This window comes from Plectrocnemia conspersa, unplaced genomic scaffold, assembly GCF_051122295.1.
Source record: "Plectrocnemia conspersa isolate PC_06_02 unplaced genomic scaffold, ASM5112229v1 ptg000001l, whole genome shotgun sequence".
NCBI classification, from domain to species: domain Eukaryota; kingdom Metazoa; phylum Arthropoda; class Insecta; order Trichoptera; family Polycentropodidae; genus Plectrocnemia; species Plectrocnemia conspersa.
In genome coordinates, this window is record NW_028277165.1 from 14984961 (window position 1) to 15008685 (window position 23725).

At 33.5% G+C, this 23725-nt stretch overlaps 3 protein-coding genes across 5 annotated transcripts; 1 reads left to right on the forward strand and 2 right to left on the reverse strand.

Annotated features, from left to right (window-relative positions):
• Positions 1-492: 492 nt before the first annotated feature.
• Positions 493-8162, reverse strand: LOC148238959 (putative protein phosphatase 2C T23F11.1). Of its 2 annotated transcripts, none has more exons than XM_088201635.1 (8): positions 7905-8162; positions 3673-3863; positions 3493-3590; positions 3283-3432; positions 2991-3171; positions 2837-2928; positions 2601-2777; positions 493-2533 (listed from the first exon to the last, which is right to left on the reverse strand). In XM_088201635.1, exons 2-8 carry the CDS (start codon positions 3857-3859, stop codon positions 2339-2341), a joined length of 1080 nt encoding a protein of 359 aa, XP_088057761.1. In that variant the 5' UTR covers positions 3860-3863; positions 7905-8162; the 3' UTR covers positions 493-2338. The 2 variants fall into 2 exon arrangements, with proteins under 2 accessions (XP_088057761.1, XP_088057770.1); XM_088201644.1 differs by having other exon boundaries at positions 8078-8140.
• A 1115-nt stretch (positions 8163-9277) lies between these two features.
• AsnRS-m (asparagine--tRNA ligase, mitochondrial) lies at positions 9278-11144 on the forward strand. Its single transcript, XM_088196409.1, has 3 exons — positions 9278-9457; positions 9568-10590; positions 10815-11144. Exons 1-3 carry the CDS (start codon positions 9290-9292, stop codon positions 11070-11072), a joined length of 1449 nt encoding a protein of 482 aa, XP_088052535.1. The 5' UTR covers positions 9278-9289; the 3' UTR covers positions 11073-11144.
• Positions 11145-11425: 281 nt separating this feature from the next.
• On the reverse strand, positions 11426-23545 carry LOC148238961 (uncharacterized). Of its 2 annotated transcripts, none has more exons than XM_088196396.1 (15): positions 23406-23545; positions 22819-23069; positions 19287-19412; positions 18877-19053; positions 18601-18804; positions 18457-18534; positions 17539-18385; positions 15687-15846; positions 15329-15609; positions 13579-15261; positions 13123-13507; positions 12832-13058; positions 12506-12759; positions 12023-12440; positions 11426-11948 (listed from the first exon to the last, which is right to left on the reverse strand). In XM_088196396.1, the coding sequence occupies exons 2-15, from the start codon at positions 22969-22971 to the stop codon at positions 11593-11595; spliced, it is 5349 nt and encodes a 1782-aa protein (XP_088052522.1). In that variant the 5' UTR covers positions 22972-23069; positions 23406-23545; the 3' UTR covers positions 11426-11592. The 2 variants fall into 2 exon arrangements, with proteins under 2 accessions (XP_088052522.1, XP_088052511.1); XM_088196385.1 differs by having other exon boundaries at positions 15687-15849.
• Positions 23546-23725: the final 180 nt, after the last annotated feature.

A 23725-nucleotide genomic window follows, 5' to 3' on the forward strand; every position in this document is an offset into this window, starting at 1 on the left:
TGTGTCATTTGTAATACATGACCGCCTAAACAACCTCGGTTCGGAAACATAATTTTAAAATTGAGAAGACCAAATGAAATCACGTCCAAAACTAATATTCAAATAAAAACCATATAAAATATAACGCAATATAAAAAAATACTAAATGATAAATTTTTTCAATTTACTTTTGAGTAAAATGACATTTTGCACTAAAGTAAATATGACATTTCTGATATTGATTGTTTATATCAATACGTCATAAATAGGTTTTCATTTACATTTTTTGCTTATAAATATATATAAAATATATTAATTCAATTTGAATATATCTAACCTTTATAATAAAATATGTTTTAATTTATATCATACATTTACATATTAATAAAATAAGCTTATACAAAGAGAAATAAATACAGATTTTACTAAAATTGTTATTATTTTACTACTCATACATTTATTTGACACAGGAGGAGATAGGTGAACGGTAAGATTATAATGAATATAAACATCTTTAAAAAATTACTTCCATTTATTTTTCACTAAGCATTTGTACATACATTATCATACATAAAGATACAAATAAGTTTATCGCTAATCATTTCTATAAAAACCCAAGCCAGCTATTGAATTCACAATAGAAAATCTAATTGGTAAGTAGAACTCGGATCAGTGGCACTCGGGTAATATTTAAATGAGTAGTTTATTTTAAAAATCGCTTTATTCAATAGCGAATATAATAAAAGCCAACATTGACTAATAGTTAAATAAAACACACACAACAAACAAGAATCCAAAGATGACTATTACACAAATCTATAATTAACACAGCAATTTCTTACGTACGTTTACTTAAATAATTTTCAATTCCGTTCACAAATAAATATATGAAAAAACTAAATCCTTTACATGCATATCTAGTCTCGTGTTTCTAAACGATTGTTCTTTGTTAAAATATTATTCAACAACCGTAGAACGCATTTTAAATCGTCATAAAATCAATATTGTCATTGTACAATTCAATAAATAAAATTCAACAAAAAATAAATTAGTCATTAGTTGTTTTTAATATAAATAAATTATACAGCATATGTATGTTAAGTGTAATTTTTTCGCATTTGAACATTCCCTCGGATTTAAATGTTAATATAAAAAAGCCTAATTTACAATAAGAATCAATATCACAACGAAACGCATATTACAGAATCGAGATAATTCAGAGAACTAACCGTTATTGCCTTATTAGTCTAAACCCAGCATAAAAATGTATTGCTCTTGAAATTATTACATTGCAATGGCAATAACTGATACTGTATTCATTAAATTAAATATAATCTGTACAAAAAAGAAACGCCTGATAGACGGTACGAAAACACACACACGCCAGAATTGAGAAATTCAAGTAAAAGTATTTACAGCGATTTACTAACGTAAAATTTACAAAACAAACTTAAATTAAAACAAAAAATGTATTGACAATAGAAAACAACGGATGATATGTTTTACAGGAAATTATTTACAAAGTTTTTATTTTACAAATCAGATTGGTAAATGGATTTTTCATCAGAGGTTATCTTGATAAAAAATATAGTGAACATTCTTCTGCAAAGAAAAATACGTAACATTAAAACTATCATATAAAAATATACAATAATTTATATGCCCCGGGTGTGATTTAAAATAATTTAATTTTCAATAACTAAATTAGGGGCAGTCTATGAAGCGGAATGACTTCGGAGGCGAAATCCAATTAATCCATCATATTTTTATCAATGTATAAATTTATGGTTATACTTAAGTGTCAATGTAATGGATATGGTAGCTGTTTTAAAAATGTATCAAACGTTTGAGATATTTTAGGTACTAAGTTTATTTATCATAGAGTAGATATCAAGTCTCGTTCTACACATCACAGTAAATTAAAAAAAGTCACAGGTATGAGAAGCATCAGTAATACATTCTTCAAACAATCAACTAAATTAAGGTCTGTTAGCGAATTTTAGGGACCACACAATTCTGTGCGTGACAAAGATAGTATAATCGAGGAAATAAATAGAAGAATCGCGTTTACTAACATAATAATGGACTACATTAACTGTACATAATAGATATACACACTGAATGGAAACGATCCAACCAAAAGTTGGTACCCGTCAACCCAGAAGATCAAAGGACAGGCTGACCAAAAGTGAGGTATGGATATCTGGAGAGCTGATGAAATTTAGCCCATATCGAGGTCATTCCTAAATCAACTTTTTTAAATCACACTCTGTATTTAAAGTTGAAAAATATAAACATACTACCGCATGAATAATTTCTTCGTATCATATTATATTTATTAGTAAGGTAATTAATTATATTATTTTAGGTCTTCGACTTCGTCTTCATCGCCACCGCCGTCTTCAACTTCGTCTTCATCGCCACCGCCGTCTTCGCCTTCTATCCACGTACTCGCTAGATCTCTGCCCATTTCTATGTTTCTTTCGCAAATCTCAGATAAACTAATCGGCTGCCGCAACAATTCGTTCGCTTCTATATTTGACTGAAGTTTTATCTTAAATAAAAAAAAATCAACTTTTAGTTCAGAGAATCTATAAAAACCAAACCTTCTCAGACGTTACCAGCAAATCGGCAAATGTGATCCCACTCGTTAGACACACAATCATAACCGTCATATTATCGCATCCGATACCGCCAAAGGTCGAATTCGGAGCGAGACAAAAGTCCATCATACCCTCGCACACCCTGTTCAACTCCATTTTTTTCGTTAAGCCAAGGTGAAAAAAATCTGTGACATCCTAAAAAGCAAAAATGATAATATTCAACCATTCGAGTCAATTTCAGTATCTTAAACTACCTGACTAGCAAGGACATCCCAAATACCATCACAGGCCAAAACTAAGAACTCCCAATCTTTCGTAATTTTTTTAACGACCACATCGGGATATGCTATAAGAAAGAAAAAACATTACACACATTATCGATTGTCATCATTCAGAAGCAAATCGTACCTGTTACTATTTGCCTCTCAGGCGTCAATTTAAAGTTGCTTTTGTACGTAAAATCTCCAAACGCTCGAGATAATGCGAGAACACCATTGACACGATTGTACTGGACGCTGCCACCGCCGTTTAGTATACGTTCAGTTTCAGCTTGATTACAAGGTTTATGATCGACAGATAATGCTTTTACCTTAAAATATATATTTAAAATAACATTATAGCATCGTAATAATAATCGAACAAATAATGAAGGCAGATAAAATATTTTTAATAAATATGCAAATCGATTCATAAATATTACCTTGCCATTAATACTAGCAACGGCTCTCGAATCACCAGCGTTAGCACAGTACAACGTATCGTCCTTTATTAAGATTACAATAGCGGTACTTCCGCACGGCTTCTGCAGATCTTCATTCTTTAACATGGCTGCATCCAAATCTAAGAAACCCTGAAATAAAAAATCATTATCAATTCATCGCAATAATCAAAACCCGTATAAACAACAAACCTGTTTTATGGACTCTTCTATGTTTCCTTGTTTATATTCCGGTCGAGCTACTATATACTTATGTAGGTGTTTACTTGCATATTCAGCTATCGAAGAACCTGAAATGAAATTATTGTTTTACTTCAAAATATACATTTCTTACATAAAATTATTATGGATTTTATAGTAACGTATAATTACCCCCATGACCGTCAAACACTGCAAAAAATGCAGTGCCAGGATCTTCCGGCAGGGAGAGTATACTCGTATGCGAGTCCTCCATGGAACACCTCCATCCTTGCATACAAGATGCAGCGACTTGAAATCTCTCATCTTGACAAACTGATGAATGTTTGTCAGTCACTGGTTTCATTAAAGGTTGGCCCATATTTCTGAAACAAAATATAAAATAAGATAAAACCTTAGCACCTCAAGAAGATTTTGTCATTACAGATGTACGACTAAAATCTATCACAATTACTTGTAAAAATTGTAATAAAAACTAATTGTTATAAGTATTCATGACTTGTAGAAAAAGTTTATTCATCTCGCCAGCGTCAAACGAGCACACATGACGATCCGATATTTGAACAGGCTTAAACAAAGGAAAGTCGATATCTATGCAAATATAAGTGCCAACAAGTTGGCGGAACGTAGCTAGCAGGTACAGAAATTACAAGTGCCTTGTCCAAAGATAAAAGATAGTCATTATGCAACCATTCTTATAAGAAAAGCAACAACATAGTCTGTTTCTGTCGAGAGAGAAAGGAGCAAAAGAACCATCCTTAGCTAAAAATAATATATAAGTGCAAACATAATGTACTAATGACACTTTCTTTCGAAATACATCTCCATCAGAATCTCACATCTGAAAGTTCGACAGGTCAAAACTTGATTTTTCTACTACTTAGCTTTCGACATGAAACACACCGACGTTCCGACCGCGGAAGCAACTGCTTTCCAGTTCAGGTCAAACCCGGTCCAGCCACTTAGTCCGAAAAATATAACAATCGGAGTCAACGTAATGCAAACAATGCTATGTTACACAAACTGTACGTGATTGCAAAGCCATTGCGAATATAATAATAATTTATAATACTGATAACTTTGTATTATATAAAAATAAAGGAACTAATTTGAGACAAACTTTCACGACTGTAGTAAGTATGAAACTGAAAATATAATTATTTGCGAGGAAATATTTTACTACTAGTATTTTGAAAAGAGGAATCTGATTATTTTTGCCGATTAATTTGATATACTCTTGATATATTTTACTGTCGCTATTATACGATTTACTTTGGTATCTAATATACACCACCTGTCCTAATAAACTGACGAAGATGAAGACGCTTGTTATTTATTCTGAAATATTATATTAATTTATTCAAAATGCATCCCTTCTGAGTCGATACAGCGCTGGAGACGATCATAGAAAATTTCGAAACATCTTTTGTAGAAATTTTCTGAAAGTGCCTTTAAGCTCTCAGTCGAACCCTTTGGGCGTCAGCAATACAGGGATGTCATTTGGAGGATGTAAGTGTAGGCATTCGCCCCACCTTGAATTTGGTCAGAAAAATGCAAGTCATTTAATTAGATACTATGAATCAAAATGAAATAAAAATATTAAAAAAACTGAAATGATGTCTCTTGATTCTAAGCCGGAAATTTTCAGGTTATCTCTCAAAGAAAATCTAAAAAAAAAAGTGTCGAATCTATTCATAAAATATTTTTTAAAATATGTCATTTCAGTGAAATCATATTGGAATACATTTTTACCAGTGAAAACATAATTTATCTGACAGGTGCTAGTAAAATTATATGATTTCAACTTTTCCATACGTAATACATACTTATCATTATTTATAATATTTACATGCAATGTATAAATGTTATAGTGAAATTGTATTTTTCAGTGAAATCCAAAAACATTTTCACCAGTAAATATATATTTCTACCAGCAAAAATATAATTCAACTGATAGGCGCTAATGAAATTGTCTATGAAACTTAATTTGACAATTGCGAAATGTCGCTGTTAAAACCCAATTTCCCCCCCCCCCCCCCCCGCCTTCCTGGAAAAAGATGAAATGACATCCATGATTCTAAATCAGAAATTCTTGAGTTATCGCTCAAAAAAAAGTCCCGAATTTATCCCAAAAATATTTTTTAATATGTCATTTAAGTAAAAACATATCGGAATACATTTTCACCGGTAGATGTATATTTTTAACAGTGAAAATATAATTTATCTGGCAAGTGCTAGTACATGATTTCAACGTTTCCATACGTAGTAATATATATACATACAGTGGCGGCCACCTAAATAAGACACTTTTAAAGTTTTGTCAAAATGCGATGTAAAGTGCAAATACTACATAAAATTATTAAAACTTTTCAACTTTTTATTTTTTATCTAGATAATCTATATAATCGTGAATAATAATAATGTTGTAATAATTTTTTTTAATATTTATTTTCAATTTCAAATTAAATTTATAAAATTGAGTCAAATTCACCTGTATGCGAGATACATATGAGTTTTCTAAAAATTCAAAAACATAAAAAAAATTAAATTAAATTAAAATACCATTAATATTTTGTAGGGTGACCTTTTGTCCATATATATATATATATATATATATATATAATAACCCTACACCGGTTAGGTATTGACTCGATTAATTGCTGGTATTTGCGACAGGAATCAGTTCCCACTCGTTTTTTACAATTTAATTTATTTCTTTTAAATTTGTGACAAATTAATTTTTAATTTTGTGTTTTAAATGTCTCCATAAGTGTTCAATAGGGTTTAGATCCGGGCTGCATGATTGCCATTCCAAAACATCCATAATATTGTTTGTGAACGACTTTTTTGCCCTACGTGAAATATGTTTCGGGTCATTCCGAAATCTTCAGCATTACGGGTTCCATAATATTAACATATACTTCCTGGTTCATAATCCCTTCAATTAAATGGATAAGACCGACCCCATGCCAAAACACAACCCAATAAAATAATGCTTCCACCAGCTCCTTTAATAGTTTTTATGATATTTCTGGGGTTGTACTCTTCCACGAGTGTGGAAGACTTTCACAAGTGTAGAAGTTTTTTTTGGACGTTGTTTTCGTTTAAGATTTTCACAGGTTTTATGTGTTTCAAAATGTTTTAACGCATTATATATTCGACATCTTGATTTTTTTAGATATTCTGATATTATTTGCACTGACCGACCTTTGTCATTTTTTAAATCCACAATTAGAAATGAAAATAAAAGCAAAAATTATTCATTAGACGATGATTCCCTTTGAATAGTGACCATGTGTACAATACGCCGTTTTGGACTTCTCAGAAAGGCAAGGGTAATAAATCTCGGGTTTAGGGGGATGTATCAGGTATAGCGCGTCAAACTGTTCATTGATAGTGTCCCTTTATGTTTAAACAATTTTTTTTCCATTCCCATATTTTGTTATGCAGTAATAAAACATTTACGAGCCAAAAAATGATTTTGTAAAAAGTGGCTTATTTAGGTGGCCGCCACTGTATACATACTTTCGTTATGTATTTACATGCAATTTAGAAATGACAGTGAAGTTGTATTTTCACTAGTGAAGTCCAAATACATTTTCACCAGTAGATATATACTTTACTAGCGAATTTGATCTCATCTCATCTCTCAGTGGAAAATAAGCAAAACACAGACGTTGCATCTGACGAATTGCTTCATAGTTCGTCTGCACATTGATATTACACTATTTTAAAAATATGATAGCTCATCTTTACTGATATAACTATGAACTTCTGATATGAGGGTATTGGTCAAAGTATATTCTAGCTGAATTTTGTTTAATAGGAGAGCCCAAAAAGGTGTTCCTACTTTATTGCTTTTTCTATGGATTTTTTACTTTTGAACAGGGTTAATTGTTTATTACGCTCTCATAATGGGAGCAGGTGTGGGCATGATTAAAAACGATGACTGACTAACAATCTTTTGCCCCCCCCCCCCCTCTGGAAAAAGCTGAAATGACAGTATTAATAATCACTCACATCACACTCTATTACACAATTAATGAGACATTATATTTCTAATCGAAAGGTTGGTGGGGCAGATGGAAATTATATTTTAGATGATTAAAATGAATTAGTTTTAGTAGTTTAATTTAAAAGTCGACATTGCTATATTTAGACTACACATCATGATTCAAATAATCGGAAATGAGTCAGACAACATAAATCAATGCAATAATCCTCGTGTAGTCGTATGACAACAAAAAGTAAACGGATCGACCACCTAACGTCGTTAGATATAATTGTTGCAAAAATCAATAATAAAAACAGAAAAGTACTCTATTTACGCTCATGACCAAAACAATGGCTGACAACGACGCATTTGACGTTTGATACCACTGTTTTTTGACGAATTGTTACTCAACAGGCGGAATGTTTATGCCGATAACGCGTTTTTTCGCGTCTGCGGGCGACGGAGGAAGGGGGGACAAGTCTCCCGTAAGAGGCGCCGCCCTTCGCGCGACGGCGACGGCGACGTCGCTCCGAACGCTCCGAGCGCTCCGCGTCGGCGACGCGAGACAGCCCCGCGAGAACGTACCCGAGAAGGCGAAGCGCTGAGACACAGCGCGACCCCCGTCGACCCGTCGACACCGTCAACACCGCCGCGTTTCTTAAATATATCTGCCGGTCTTAACAGCTGTCCGCGCGGCCAACTCCCTCTATGACTGATCGTCGCGCCGTGGGCGTCGTTAAGCACGTGACGTCATCGCCGCTATCGAATGCGCAAATGAACGCATCGAATATGTTTTTAACCATCGAACGAGTATCGTAAATCAAAATATATTGATACGTACAAGGGGAGACTGAAATTTATTTGTTTCGATTATTTTTACTGGCAACTTTTAAATAAACAATTCTGCAAAACTACGCACCGACTCTTTCATTTCTATAGTCTATAGTGGTAACCTAAAAAAACGGAGATTTAAAACTTTATTAATACAACATAATTAGCTGTTGTTTATGTTTACCAAAAAATATAATCGCTGATATACAGTGTAGCTATGTTTCTCCATTGACAATTGTATACGGTAATGGATCAAGCTTACTAGTGACGATTATCAACAGAGACTTGTGATGCTCATCAGTTAACTCAGATCAATAGATATTTTTAATATATTTCATTTTAGAGCATGTTTGTTCGTGCAAATATGCAGGGAAGTCATTTCGGCTTTATTCAGGGATAATTTTTCCTCCATGTCAACTTTAAAAAATAGATTATCAACAGCTGGGTGCATTGATTATAAACCGATCCATCAAATTGACATTGAACAAAAATATGTTAATAAGAATCGTAGCCACATTAAAATAATTAACTAGTTAGCATTTAAATTTTTGGGATATGACAAAGGCGTGGACTCTCATAAACAAGGTAATTTTATCACATGTATAGAATGGTAAGCTTTTTTGATGAATTCCTTAAAAGTCATTGAAAAATATAATAATATCGAATCTGAGTATGTGAATTATTTATCTCAATAAATTTGTGACGAGTTTAATAATTTAAAAGGCAACTGATTTCTTAACTTTCGTCTAGTGTTTTAATATTCTTACTCTTAAGTATTGTTTTTGACTCGCCTAGTTGGCACTGATTTATTCCGTTGTAACGCTTTGGGCTTACGCATGTCAGGTTATATCGAAAGATTAAAAAAAAGTTGATTATCAAAATTCATAAATTTTATATAAATATAATACGTAATAACGACAAATTAATTTTAACAGTTGGCAGCACTAAAAAGTCGACTGTTCCGTAATGGTCGGCTGGTACTCGAGTTTGACGCGCAGGACGAGGAGTGCGCTCCTTCGGTACTGCAGCTTTCGAGCGGCAGCTGAAGCTCCTCGACCGGAAGAGAATGCGAAGGCGCGGGTGGTAGACGTCCATTCGGGGCGAATCACCCCTCCAGCTAGACTCACGATTCAAGTGATTGCAGACGAATCGTAGACGTCGCCATCTTTTATTTGCTCCCTTAGATTACCCCCTATTCCCTTACTACCAATATCTCTCATTCTAACCTCAAATGTAAATTTTAGGGATGGGTCAAAGCTTTAAGGAAACACAAAAAGCATGCGTTCTTCGACATCAGCGACGGATCCAGCGCTGATAAATTGCAAGTATTCGCTGAGAGCCACAAAAGACCGGAAAATCTAACATGGGGCTCCTCAGTCAAAGTAACTGGACAACTATCTCGCACGCCTAAAGGCCAATTGGAATTGATAGCCGAAGACGTGAGCGTGATAGGCGAATGCAACGTATCGCAAGGATATCCGTTCAATTCGAAACAGGATCACCCGCCCGAATACTTAAGGCAGTTCTTACACATGAGACCGAGAATGAATAACATATCGTCTATTTTACGAGTGAGAGATGCTGCCTCGAAAGCTATTCACAACTACTTCGATCGAATCGATTACGTATACATTCACTCGCCTATTTTGACATCTAACGATTGTGAAGGCGCCGGCGAGATTTTTAGAGTTGAACCGGAAGACCCGAAAATTAGCAAAATGATGATGCGACAAGGCGGTACACCCGAAGAAGCATATTTCGGCAAAAAAGCATTCCTTACTGTATCCGGTCAGCTTCATTTAGAATCCGTAGTGCATGCACTTAGTCAGGTGTACTCTTTCGGACCGACTTTCAGGGCCGAAAATTCCAAATCGAGATTGCATCTGTCCGAGTTTTACATGATCGAAGCTGAAAAAGCGTTCACTGACGATTTGAATGATATAAAAGACGTCATAGAAGGCCTCGTTAAGAAAACGACCGAAGCTGTGCTTACGAAATGCGAAACGGACGTTTTTAGTCTGAGGGGTGATGCGTCTTGTAAGTTCGATTGGCTTGATAAGCCCTTCGTAAGTATCACGTACGATGAAGCCGTTGATCTATTACTAAAGAACAAAGATAAATTTGACGGACCTTTTAAATACGGCGATACGTTAGGAAAAGAGCACGAATTATTATTGGTAGATATTTTAGAAGGGACGCCAACTTTCATAACCGATTGGCCCAAAGCTCTGAAACCTTTTTATATGAGAAGTATAAACGATGAAAAGGTACGTTTTTTAAATTTGAACCACAACAAGAACATTCTTAACTGGTTGCGAATATGTCCTTGATTCTTTGGCTATAATTTAATAAATTATACACTGAAAAAATAAATCGCTCCTCATATTGGTATTCATTGGAAAGACACAATTGTTTAATCATGTTCTTGTCTCGTGATATCTTAATTGTTTATTACTATTTAACTATTATTTAATTAATTTTATATTTTAAGGTGGCCGCCTTGGATCTATTGGTTCCGATAACTGGCGAATTGGCCGGAGGAAGTCTGCGTGAAAATGACTATAGCAAATTAAAAGAAAAATTACCTTCGTCACAAATGGATTGGTATCTCGAATTGCGAAAGTTCGGAGGAGTGCCGACTGGCGGATTCGGCTTAGGTTTCGAGAGATACTTGCAGTTCTTGTGCAACGTCACAAATATTAAAGATACCATACCGTTTCCACGATGGCCGCATAACTGTTCATTATAAATTATTTCGATTGTAAATTTTCAAGGAATTGTGATCGGTTGTTAGATTTCAAAATTAAAAAATATCTCTATCTTCACATCTTTTATTACACTTAATACCGTATAAAATTTTCCTTGAAAATTTATCGATAGATACGTTGTTAAAGAATGTAATTACTTTGGATTAAATTATTCCTCTTAACGAGTTTTAATAGGCGGAGCGCCAAGAGAACGTGAATGCTTTCATGCTTTTCAGATATTTCAGGGGTTGTGAGAATCGAATAAAAGACGTCTTTTGAATTCAGCGCTTTATTTTATATCTTCAGAGACAATCAAAATTAGAGCGATCAAAATAAGGAAAGAAGGAAAAGAAAATTGAAAAAATTATATATTTTATTTTTCACACATCTCTGTGTGTTAACAGTTATCCCTAATAAGGAATACAAATGTACAAATTCCATTATAGATCACAGCTCGTAAAACACTTATTAAATAATACAAATAAATTTAATTATATAAAAATATATAAATTTACACAATATTCACATAATCGAACACAACCCGGACAGTTCCGAACCCCTTTTGGTAGGTGGTTGAATAGCAAACGACCGTCCCTCTAATGTGGATTTCAGTTTATACAAAATTTCCGGTTCTTCCCCGGGAGGCAACGGTTCGTCACTGAGAACTTCTGGGATGATTTGTGGCACATCCTTTTCTTTCGGTGGCTGACTTGCGAAAGTTTTCGTAATATTTATTTTAATTCCGCCTACTGGCATAACCGGTGCGGACTGCGTCGGCTCCAATTGTACGTTGCCGTCTATAGAACTGGTGACAGCGGTGTGTGTCGTATCTGCTTGAGAGTTTGTCATTTCTTCAGATGTGATGATCGGTTCATCGTCTATATGAAATATAAGATTAATTATAGTAAGTCTTCAACCATAGAACTATAATTAATTAAATAAAAAAGCAAACCTGGATCTACGGGCTCCTGTTTTATTTTTATGTTAGCAAAATCGATTGGCATTTCATCTCTCTGCTTCCTCTCCATCTCAGTCTCTTCGTCTGTATCGGCGTCGTCCACTATTATTTGTTCTACTGGTTCATTTTTAATAACTACATCATCATCTTCTTCGAGTAATTCAATATCTGGTACTTCTTGAGTGACAGATTCATGATTTTCAGTCTCCTCGGATAACACTTCGACTACCGATTCTTCGTCTAAGTCTTTCTTTTCATCTTCTTTCTCGACTGTTTCTTCGTCTTCATCATCATCTTTAACAGGAACTGTTTCTTCTCCATCATCGGTGATATCTTCTGTGTTGTCTTTATCTAATACTATTAAGCTCTTTTCCTCTTCGGGTGCCTTTACCTCTTCTTTCGTCAATGAAGCCTAACGATAAATAAAATAAGCCATTTAATAAACAATCGTGGTAAATAGAGATAAGATATGCATACCTTATAGTCGTCGAGACAAATGGGATGATAATTGTTTCCTTCGTGTTCGACAGCGTTACGTAAATGCCATTCGTCAGTGTCGTGATTGTAAAATTGATGGAACGTATCATGACAAAGTTGACATCTCAACTGCTCCGGTGGAGCGCCAGATTTGAGAGGAACACTTGACGTTTCTCGTTTGGCTGCTACGGCAGCGGCTTCTTCGGACCGTGCCGCTTCTGCGGCTTGTTGCTCTCTCTCAAACCAACTTTTTTCTAACCAAAATAAAATATTACTTCGACTGTGTTCTAAAATTCATTAAAAATTCTATGAAGAACAAAACGAACCTCTTTCTTCTAAATCTTCTATTTCTTGGTATTGAATCCAATCAGATACGTCGTAATACCATCTTCTTGAATTGGGACGACGCTGTGAATGACGATCGGCACGATTCTGTCTAAAGTGCCAATCTAAATGTTGCGAATATCGTACCGTATGCTCGGGAGGAAAACGAGCACCACATCCTCCGCATTGCATACCAGTGTGTAATAAAGTGATCAGACCGGGTTGTCGACTATAACGATAAAATAGTGTTAGAGAATTATTCATAATTTGTCATTATAGTGATAAAGACTTACACTTTAAGTGTCTCCGCTTTCATTATGTCTACTACTTTGATAGTGCTGGCAATATTTTTACTGAGGGTTTTTTCGGAAAGCTTCGTCGTATTTTGATTCGTGATGCTTTCTTCAGCTTCCGTTTTTGGAGCGGTAGGCATGGCTGGCAACGTTGACACTATTCCGGATGCCACGAGTTTAGCGAAAAGATCGTTAACGTCCACGTTTTGTAATAGCGGTGGTACAATTGTCTCTACTTTTTCAAGACCAGGAATGGATGTAGATGCTGCAAAATTGTTTTCAGATTTCGGAACTTCAGCAACAGCAGTATAGCCTGAAAATTGAGACGCAGGAGCCATCGAAGAAGATAAAAAGCTCGCCAGTATATCCAATCCACCGGATATTCCTATTAAAAAAATAATAACAATCACTCTACATTTATAAATAGTTACTAAACAACGATTAAAATATACTCACCAGTATCAACTTTTTCGGTTTCTTTAATATCAGAAGATTGAAATATTGTGTTTTCTTGAATATTTTCATTAACTGGAGGTAAACTTTCAGGTTCAGGTTCTACAGTCATGTTAACAGGCGGTTGTTTACCGTCCATATTCTTAATGAACAAACAACCTGCTTTAATATCGCGAGGTAATACAGAGAATCGGATGAAATGTTTTCGTTTATTGACAAACAGCGGTTTAGGTAGCCCTCCAAACTCGACTTTGAAGGGTTTTTCGTTGATCAATATAGTCTGCAGAGAATCCACAAATCTAAGAGTGTGAACCACGTTTTCGATTTCAAATCTTTGCAATTTTGGATCTAAAAATACCGGATGCATCGTTGTAGCATCTATTATCAGATTAATCTTTCCTGCTACCAAATCGGTTCTTTTAATCTTGCCAATGCTCACTTGTGGAGGTGGACCGTCCAATTTTAAATATTTTACTTTATTATCTAACATGATCGGCACTGCGGGCCCTCCGAAGAAACATTCGAACCACGTATCGTCGATATACAGTTCTCTGGTCGGAGCGCCGAAACGAATATTATGAGGTAGTCCGTCAACGGTGACGTTCACGTAATCTTCGTTCAAATTGAGAACATAAGCTTCGTCGTCGAAGTATATTCTCCTACATCCTGATTCAAATGATATTTCTCTCGGATCGTCCCAACTGAGCATTATGACGGCAGTTTTATCGTAATATCTAATTTCTCTGGCGGTACCGTCAATTTGTATCGTTCTCATTGTATCTTGATCGATATAATCGATCATTTGCGGATCTATAGGAGAGAATCCTCTAGTAGCTATAACCGAACCTAAGGGCGGAGGCGAAACACTCGGTACGTATGGCATAATAGGACTAGGCATTTGCCTCATACCGATGTACGGTCCTTTGTTCATATATGGCACGTGATGAAGCGGCGGATCGTGAGGCATTCGCATGTTAGGATTTGGCATTCTTCTATTCAACGTAGGAGGCGGGAGCAATCCTCTCTGGCTGATGGGTCTGAAAACTCCTCTCTCTTCTATTCTAGGTCTCATTCCGCGCCACATTTTGCCACCGTACATTCGCAGATTTGGATGCCTACCGGGATATCTCATATCAACTCCTCTAGGAATATCGTACGGACCGTGAGGATGCATTCTTAAATCAGAGTCAGAGAATGGAATGTCAGGTCTCGGAAGAAGCGGCGGCCTCTTGCCACCTTCAGATACGCCCATAATTGCCGGCACAATCCTTTCGTCGATGTCGCCGTATGTAGAAGTAGGTGTACTTTGGGCATTATCGTATGCATTTTCGCTTTCGCCACTTAGTGGACTGTGAGACTCTCTCACCTCATCGTCATCATCGCTAATCGTAGTAGTTTCTGAGCTTTGTTTGGCTAACCTTTTCTGCGCCCAATTCAACTTTTTCTTAGACAACTCTAAAGATTCTTTATGTTGAGCTTCCTTCAACTTTTGCGCCTCACTCAATTGTAAAACTTGCGTGAGCAAGAAGTTGTATTGTTGCTTATCCATATCTCCGTTTTTCAAATTTTCTTCTGCTTGGGTCAGAATAGTTTTGATAGTTGAACCTATCGAATCTTGTTCTAGCTCTGGTCGCTGTCGCATATCAGTGTCCTCGGAATTTAAAACGGGCACTTCGAGTACATCCTCTGAAATGACAATACATAATGAAAATAAAAAATACATATACAAGTAAAAATTATGTAAACACACTACCTTCACTGTTCGAAAACAAATGCGGCCTACCGAGAGCATCTTTACTTTTAGTTGCCTCGGCTAATTTAGCTCTCACCAATGCGAGATTTGATTTATTTGGTGTCGTAGTGTGTGGAGATTTTGTCTTCTTGAAATTTTCCCAGCTAGTATCCAATTCCTTGGGGATATTCGATAAAATTAAAATATCATCAGATTGGTCTTTGGACACGTGGGTCGGTGAAGGTGTTAAATTTTCCACCAAAGTTAATTTTCTCAAATCGACGTCTTCATCTCCGAACAATCTGCAACAAATATCCATTACATATTATGAATATCCATTTTACGCATTATAATCGATGGATAATAAAAATGCACTAACGCATCAAACTTCTCAGATTTGCTTTTCTTTACTGGAGAATCTTCTCTCTTATCTGACGATAATCGTTTCCTTGCAATGGTAGAAATTTCAGGGCATTTGGTTATCAACCGAAGATCGACATCTTTCTTAGCGACTCCGTTAGCATTAACATCGGAAGAAACTGCTAATAATTAATTCATATTATATTTTCTCCTTTTTTATACAAAATTTAAAACATATAGTAAGCTCCAATTTTAAAGATTTTTTATAAATAAAACTCAGATGCTATGAGACAGTAGGAGTCTACATACGGATGATTTAAAAATATTAAATTATTATTTAGCAATAGCAAATACTGAATAAATATATTTCAATTAATCTAACAAAAGTAGACTCGAAAGATATATTAGATATTTTCCGCCGTATGTAACTTCCGACTTTTTCTGTATGAGGCTGCTTATAAAATTGTTCTTTACATCCGAGATCTAATTATAATGGATGTACAAGAACTTACCTTATGTCACAATACAAATCAAGATTCATAAATCAACCATACACCCATAACCACTAAAATCACACTATTCGTCCAAATTTCAATACATCCCATATTTGTTATCAGAGCAATCAAAATTATTAACTGCTAGAATAGTTTAAGATTCAGCTTTTAGTAAGAGTATGCTTAATTAAAAGGGAAATATTCTGAATAGTATGAATACAACCCAAAAATGCATAGAAATAAGTAACAAATCAAACTTCACTCGTAATTCACACAAACGAGATTTTTATTTTATCAAGTTACCGTTAAACACAATACAGATCGGGTTAAATATGGCAATGATGAAAATCTACACAATAAAACCTCCGTACACCATTTTTTTAAATTATGTTTTTAATCTCGAAAAATCCTACTTACTATAATAGCATGCAGTACAATCTTCCATAATAGCAAAACAGTATGATTATGGCCAACAATCAATAACCAAGAGCAAAAAAGCATTTTGTATTACAAATTTGTATTCTGAGTAACATTTTCAAAAACTAATTGTTAACTATTTGAAATTACACTTTATGCAACATACATTTGTAATTAAAATGTTTTTTAAAATGTAATGAAATTATAAAGATCATAAAAATAATTTCTTTAGTGAGAAGTAATTCAAAATTTATAATATATTAAACTAATATTATCTCTCAAATAGCATATCAAAATTAAAATGTGCAATCTATAGAATATAAAACAACAGGAAGATATAAAGCATAAATTATCTCTATTTGTAATACGCTCAGGTTAAATCAATAATTTTAAATAGCTTATTTATATCATATATTTTAAAATATGTCAACAATATATAAAAGTTATCACAGAGATAAAATCAAACATCACAAATTCAAGACATCGGCAGAGCATATATTCTGCACGTGTGCAATTCGCACATACAATAGATTTCACTTTCCATAGAACGACAATAATGGATGTGAAATTAACATTAGTAGAATAATAAATTTGAAGCCTAGATACTACAAGGTGATAAGGGCAATTTATTGAGATCGTTAATTATAACATAAAAACAATGTTATATAAGGTAAACATATGCTATAAATATCACAGAATAGTAACAATTCAGAGCAAGATTGTCTCGCAAATCTTATATAAAAAATATCACATAATTTGGCGATTCAAAATTAAGCGTGTTTTCATTGTTCCGATGCACTTAATTAAAATATTGTAATATCAATATCAAATATTACCCACAACTAATATACATTCATAAACATATCATCACATTTTTATAAAAAATATATACCAAACTATCCCTGTAATAATTATAAAAGGCTAAGTCAATTTCTATATTGTAGTTGTATTTAGTCTTACTTGCTGGTTCGGAAGATTTGTCTTCGGAGACAGAATGTTCAGTGACGAGCAGATTAACCTCCGGACTCTCAGACTTCTCTCTGTTTCTTCGTATGTAGTTCCTTTCCTTGGTCGACGTCTTCAACTCCTTAAATATGACTTCGGTGGATGGAGGCGAAGAAGGTTCCGAGGGAATTATATCTATCGGTTCGTACTTGAGGTGTTTAAGTTTTACTTTTTTATTGTTTTCTATTGGACTCTTACTTCGTTTATGTTCTAAGGACGAAACGTTATTTAATTTAGACCTTTTATTTCTTTCGGACCTATCTCTTTTGTTTTTATTTGGCGATATTGATTCGTTCGATTCACAATCGGAATTTTTCGATTTTAACTTAGGTATCGGTGGTAACTTATTAGCGCGGGGACTGCTGGTCCTGGAATATTCTGGTGAACTTGAATTTTTCTTCTTCTTATCAGAGAACCTGTCGTGTTCGGAGTTCTTTGTGGGAGACCTCGAACGTTTCGACAGCGCCGACCCGGACTTTGAGAACTTATCCGCAAGTTTGTTACGATTTAATCGAGGATCTTTTTTGTTTTGATTTAGTCGAGTATTTAATTTTTCTTCTTTCTTTTGTGGTTCAACGAGTCCTTCGTTCAATCTTACGAAACGATTATTAACAGATTCAACTTTATATGGTTTAACATCCGCATTCGGTATTTGAGATACGGGCGTTTCTAAAGTCGGTATGTGAGAGGTAATGTTACGGGCAAGACGAGGATCTCTCCGACGCGCGTGATTTAAGAGAGCTGGGCTAACAGGATTAATACGGAGAGAACCACTTGTTTGATTTGACGATAAAGTAGCTCCCTATTAAAATAAATCATAGCATTAACAACAATTCATCATTAATTTCATATTTATTTTGAATTATAACTTACCATCAGTCTTTTTGATCGAGGAGGAACTGCTACTACAGCCGAAGGCAAAGATCCCCCAGTATGTCCATCTGATTTTAACTGTAAAATGTTCATATTATTAATCACCATAAAACTGATGACAACAAAAAAAATCGATTTTATTACCTTTACATCCGATGATATAGTTTGTTCAAGCAACTTTTTAGCTTGTTCTAATTCTAGTTCAATTTTCTTCTTCTGGAGTAATAGAAGTTCTTGTTCTTTCTGAGCGACAGCATTCCGCATCTCTTCTTCGTCGGTTAATTTCAATGGAACTACAGCCGACGAACAAGACGGAACTTGGGTTTGATTCACTGAAGCGGTATTATTCTAAAAATTATTTAGGGAGTATAAATTCACGAATCCAGTATTACTTTAATGCTTATTAAATGATGTAATTACCTGTCTAAAGAAGGTCGGATTTACGTGAATGTTCGATTGGGGCGGTTGGGTCAAAATCGGCCAAGCCGGATCGATCGAACTCACTTTTACGTCGAGTATATAAAGTTTTCCAGATGGAAAGACGTCGTGCCACGTTTCGCGCAATTTAAACATTTGAGATCTGGTCCTCTCGTCCACCTGATAGGTATGTATAATTATATTTGAAATGAAAAATGAACTTATTGAAATATTTATTTTAAAAAAATAAACAGCAAATCGTGGATATGAAAAACTGCATGTCAAAAATTAAAAATAAGTTGCAAATCATGCGTTGTTATATAAGACCAATGGGAATAATTCGTTTTTTTATTTTCAAATTTTGATATACTGTTTTTCTCCACTCACTCAGATTTATTAGAAGAGTATTTTACCTGTTTGAAAACCTTGCAGAACATATTGACGATGACTTGAGAAAACAGCTGAGTGTATGCTCCGCCGACGTTTTTTATGATAGAATCCACCAGGTAGAGAACAGGCAGCTTTATATCCGGTTGAACCTACACACAATAACTTCCTATTCACCAATTTGTCTCTCACTCAAAGTGAGAAACATTCTTCGGCGCAACTCTCTTATTTAAAACAGGCCGACACATTTATGTATAAATAAAAATAACCGAACTTAACATAGAACATATAACATACGCCTAAAACTATGAATATATAAGTGCATCTGGCATATTTGTTTTAAGAAGGTTAATATTTTATTTTTCTTATAAACTCTTACTTAAAATTATTAAAATCCATATTAATACAATTAGTCTAAAGAAAGGGAACAGGGAGAGGATGAAACGGGCATTGAAGATACACAGTCGACTATTTTACATTTAATAAAAAAAATCTTCAAGAAACACGTAGAATTATTATTTTAACAATATCAAATAAAAACAATAGTAACAAAACAAATTTATATCACATAACAAATTCTGGCGTCGATGAATAAATATTTAATGCAATTTTTAAAATATTTAGAAGTAAAATCGCTCTTCAAAATTAGATAATTGAGTACAGATGTATTACTAGTTTGTTCCATGCTAGTTTTTTTTAATTATGCAGTAAAATCTAAACTGTCTCTTAATTACACTTCTTCCATTCAATAAGCACAAGTAGCTTGCTATATTTCTGAACTGCATATATTTATATAACTTTTAAATGATTTGTGTAAATTACATTAGGTATAAATATTGGGGAAATTAAAACAGGTGAAATTTTGCTATTGTTTAATCCCGACTTTTTAAAATAAATACTACAATTCAATTCAAAAATACCTTTATTATCATTTCGATAAAGTTTATTCTTTATGAACAGAATATTTGAAAAATACACAATAGGAAAATTTTGCAACAATTCCATACAATTTGAGAACATAGAAGGAATAATAAATCGTAAAAATTGGGCTCGAGGAAAATATCTGCATTTTATAAAATATTGAAATTAAATTATTAATAAGAATCGCTTCTAAGATTAGAAACGGAAATGTAAATACAATCAACAAAAAATAAAAAATTGAAAAAAAATGTTAAACCGTGAATGATGTCTAGAAATTGAAAGAGCAAAATAGATTTGTAATTTGTTGCAAAATTTTCGACATAAATTCTGTAAACTCACATTTATATATAATTTTTATGCAACAATGTTATACATAATTTAAATATTATTATTGTTTACATGCAATTGCTTATGTACACCAATTAACATATTACAGAAAACGACCAAAAAATTAGAAAAAAACTGTAAAATCCACAATATAGATAGTATATAAAATATTTAATTTATTATTTATTTATATGTATATATAACATTGCCTTAACATAAATATAAACCTTTAAAAATATGTTTAATATTTCAGTAACATATCCAACACTTTTTAGGAGTCGAAAAAAAATGATTTCTCACATGTTAATACTACAATATTAAATTAAGTGATTAGAACCATAATATCACAACAATTAGAATAAACTCAACATGAAATTAGTTACGTTTATATTTTTAATAATAACTAAGATTCATTACTATAGATTATAGTGGAAAAACTACATAGCAGGATCAGCTATTCTATATGACTATCCACATAGGGCTTTTCTGATTTAATCAGAAAAACAGAAAATTAGTAATTTTATAAATCTTTAATTAATTACTAAATGAGATGATAGTATATCTTAGATAATTTGATGGACCATATGTGTATGAGGCTAACTATATATATTTTACAATCGATGAGTTATTTTTATGACCATCTTACAATATACATATAAATGTATCGAAAAATATAAATACATTATGTATTTTTGAGACAAAAGCAGTTATACAAATTTTTACTTCAAATCTTTGGCATATAATGCTTATTTTAATAGACTATCGAATTTTTCTTTATTAATTTCAATATTTTTTAAATCTGGTAGATTTTGAAACTTCCAAGTAAAATCACCGTTTCGAAATATTAAAGTCCAAAAGTTGACTACAATGCTTCGATACAGTCAAATTATGTTCAGTAGTCGGATGAATATTTTTTGTTCAAGTTCCATCAGTTAGTTTGTGGAACTTTATATTATGTAAATATATATAAAGAAATAATATTAAGCAGCAGATATTATTTAACAAATTTTAAATCAAAATAAAAAAAATAATATTTATCAGACTACTAGTCAACATGATTTGACTGCACAAATAGCTTTGGTAGGCGACCTTTGGGTTTGCATGTTTCAGAACTGATATTTTTTTCCTTATGTCCTAAGGTCATTGTTATTATTTCTAAAAAAAAGTAGACGTAAGTAACTAAAAACATTAGTATAATCAAAGGAATTTCTATGAATTATATTTAGTTAGAAAAAACTTTGGATACAAATCAATCTCAAAATCTATTCGCATATCCAAAAATTATAAACTTAAGATTGCAAAAAATGCTGTTTTATTGTGAGACTGTGCTAATTTTCAGTTTAGTGCAATTTTTTTTATCAATACTTAGCCACCCGAACATAATCTAAAAAACCTTCATGCTTATAGAACATTATTTTAAACGATTCTATATGATTTGTATAGTGAGACAATGAGTGACAATGACAGAACTAAATCATTTAAAAAATATATTTTATATGTCTAGCAATGTAAATTACCATTATTTATTAATACCAGGGCTGTGAAGTCAGAGTCGTAAAAAATCGACTGAATCAAACTAATTTTATTAATTTGATATTTTTTTTAATGAGTCGCACATAAAATTTTTTTTTATAAAAAGTAATTATAAATTTTGAAAAAATCAAAGCAGCTAGAACTAAATAGACTTGATAAATTTTAATGTTAAATTTAATAATAAAACATTTTTTTAATATATTTGGCATTATTTTTATTGCTATCAATTTTATACGTTGGCAAAAATCATTTTATGAAAATGAGTCTAACCATGAGAAAATTTTAACATGAGTTAAATTTTGAAATGACTTAATACTTAAAATATAACTGACCTTTAGAAACACAGGCCGTAGTTTTGTTTAACATTGTAAATTAATTCCAGTTGTGCTAGTCTTTGTAATACGAAAAATTCCATTCAGTTGAGAATATTTAGCAATACAAGGTAGTTTTGAAAGAAAATACAATTATTATCTAAAATTAAATCAATAAGTCCATTTTAGTATCCAAATATTTACCCGTTCTGTTAAATTATTATTTATTTTTAGTAAGTTAATTTTGAAGGAAGTGATTCGATTTTAGAGAAATAAGAGTTTCCCAAACACGGTGAGTAGGTATTTTGAATAAAATGATCATTGATCTAAGAATTTGATTATCGTATCATCTGGAAAATACTGAAATATTAACGCATACGTCCGACACAAGCCGAGTTTACTAACAAAATATGTAAATTTAACCTATGTGAGTTTACAGACGAGTAATAATGCGTTGGAATATCACCTTATCCAGATGTTTCTCGACGGATTGGACGATAACGGAGGCGTGTTCGATGCTCTCCTCAGCTAATATCGTCAGCATATTGATGAGGGGCTTGCTGTTCATCGTGAGGTCGCCAAGACTCGACGAGTATTCGTCGCCGACTTCTTTCGACATCTTGATCGTTTTAATATTAACTATTTATTTACAATCTATTAGAACTAGTTTTTAAAAATCCTCAATAACTGTCGAAGCTTTTTCCACATTATTGTACACTGAAATAAAAAAAATACACAATTCAAACATTGTAGAAAAATTGACGGCCAACAAATTTACGTTCATTTCAAATGACTTTTACACACCAAGAATGCAAAACATTTGTAAAATGTATTAAAATGAAAGTTTCTCTAAGGGAAAAGTGGTCGGTCATGACGTAATATCGATCGTCCCGAAGTTCACCGCGAGGTCACGAAGGGCGTCGCAAAATGCGATCGACGCGTCGAACCGGAATACGAACCGACGGTCTGATGAAATGGCGGCCGCGCAAATCGCACAAAATGGCGGACAGTACGTGGCAACGACGCGAGAAACGCGCAAAAGCGGACGCTCACCTGGAAGACGGCGGGCGCACTAGTCCCCGCCTCGCCGAAGCATATCCCAGTTCGACGACGAACGCGGCAGACGACCGCCGGATCAATAGGCCGCACTGCGCAGGGGCGCCTCACAACGCACGACCGGCGGCTCCTGCAATAGTGTTGCCACTTTTTGCGCTCATTGTCAGCGCTGCCAACCTAAACGATATAATTCAAATAAATAAAAATCTACCTACTTTTCTTTAAAACTTTAGATACCTATTATCTTTTATTCAAATAAATAAATACTATATACATATTTCGCAAAACATGACAATTTTATGCTTAATTATTATAAT

What these genes read in the sequence shown, in the direction of transcription:
- LOC148238959 (XM_088201635.1), bottom strand. Translation starts at nt 3,859, where the DNA reads ATGGGCCAACCTTTAATGAAACCAGTGACTGACAAACATTCATCAGTT. An exon ending in TAGAAGAGTCCATAAAACAG is followed by an intron (nt 3,433 to 3,492) that starts GTTTGTTGTTTA and finishes TTTTTATTTCAG; the next exon opens with GGTTTCTTAGATTTGGATGC. An exon ending in TGAGAGGCAAATAGTAACAG is followed by an intron (nt 2,929 to 2,990) that starts GTACGATTTGCT and finishes TCTTTCTTATAG; the next exon opens with CATATCCCGATGTGGTCGTT.
- AsnRS-m (XM_088196409.1), top strand. Translation starts at nt 9,290, where the DNA reads ATGGTCGGCTGGTACTCGAGTTTGACGCGCAGGACGAGGAGTGCGCTC. An exon ending in CAGCTAGACTCACGATTCAA is followed by an intron (nt 9,458 to 9,567) that starts GTGATTGCAGAC and finishes TGTAAATTTTAG; the next exon opens with GGATGGGTCAAAGCTTTAAG. An exon ending in GAAGTATAAACGATGAAAAG is followed by an intron (nt 10,591 to 10,814) that starts GTACGTTTTTTA and finishes TTATATTTTAAG; the next exon opens with GTGGCCGCCTTGGATCTATT.
- LOC148238961 (XM_088196385.1), bottom strand. Translation starts at nt 22,971, where the DNA reads ATGTCGAAAGAAGTCGGCGACGAATACTCGTCGAGTCTTGGCGACCTC. An exon ending in CTCGATCAAAAAGACTGATG is followed by an intron (nt 18,386 to 18,456) that starts GTAAGTTATAAT and finishes TTATTTTAATAG; the next exon opens with GGAGCTACTTTATCGTCAAA. An exon ending in AGAAGATTTAGAAGAAAGAG is followed by an intron (nt 12,760 to 12,831) that starts GTTCGTTTTGTT and finishes TATTTTGGTTAG; the next exon opens with AAAAAAGTTGGTTTGAGAGA.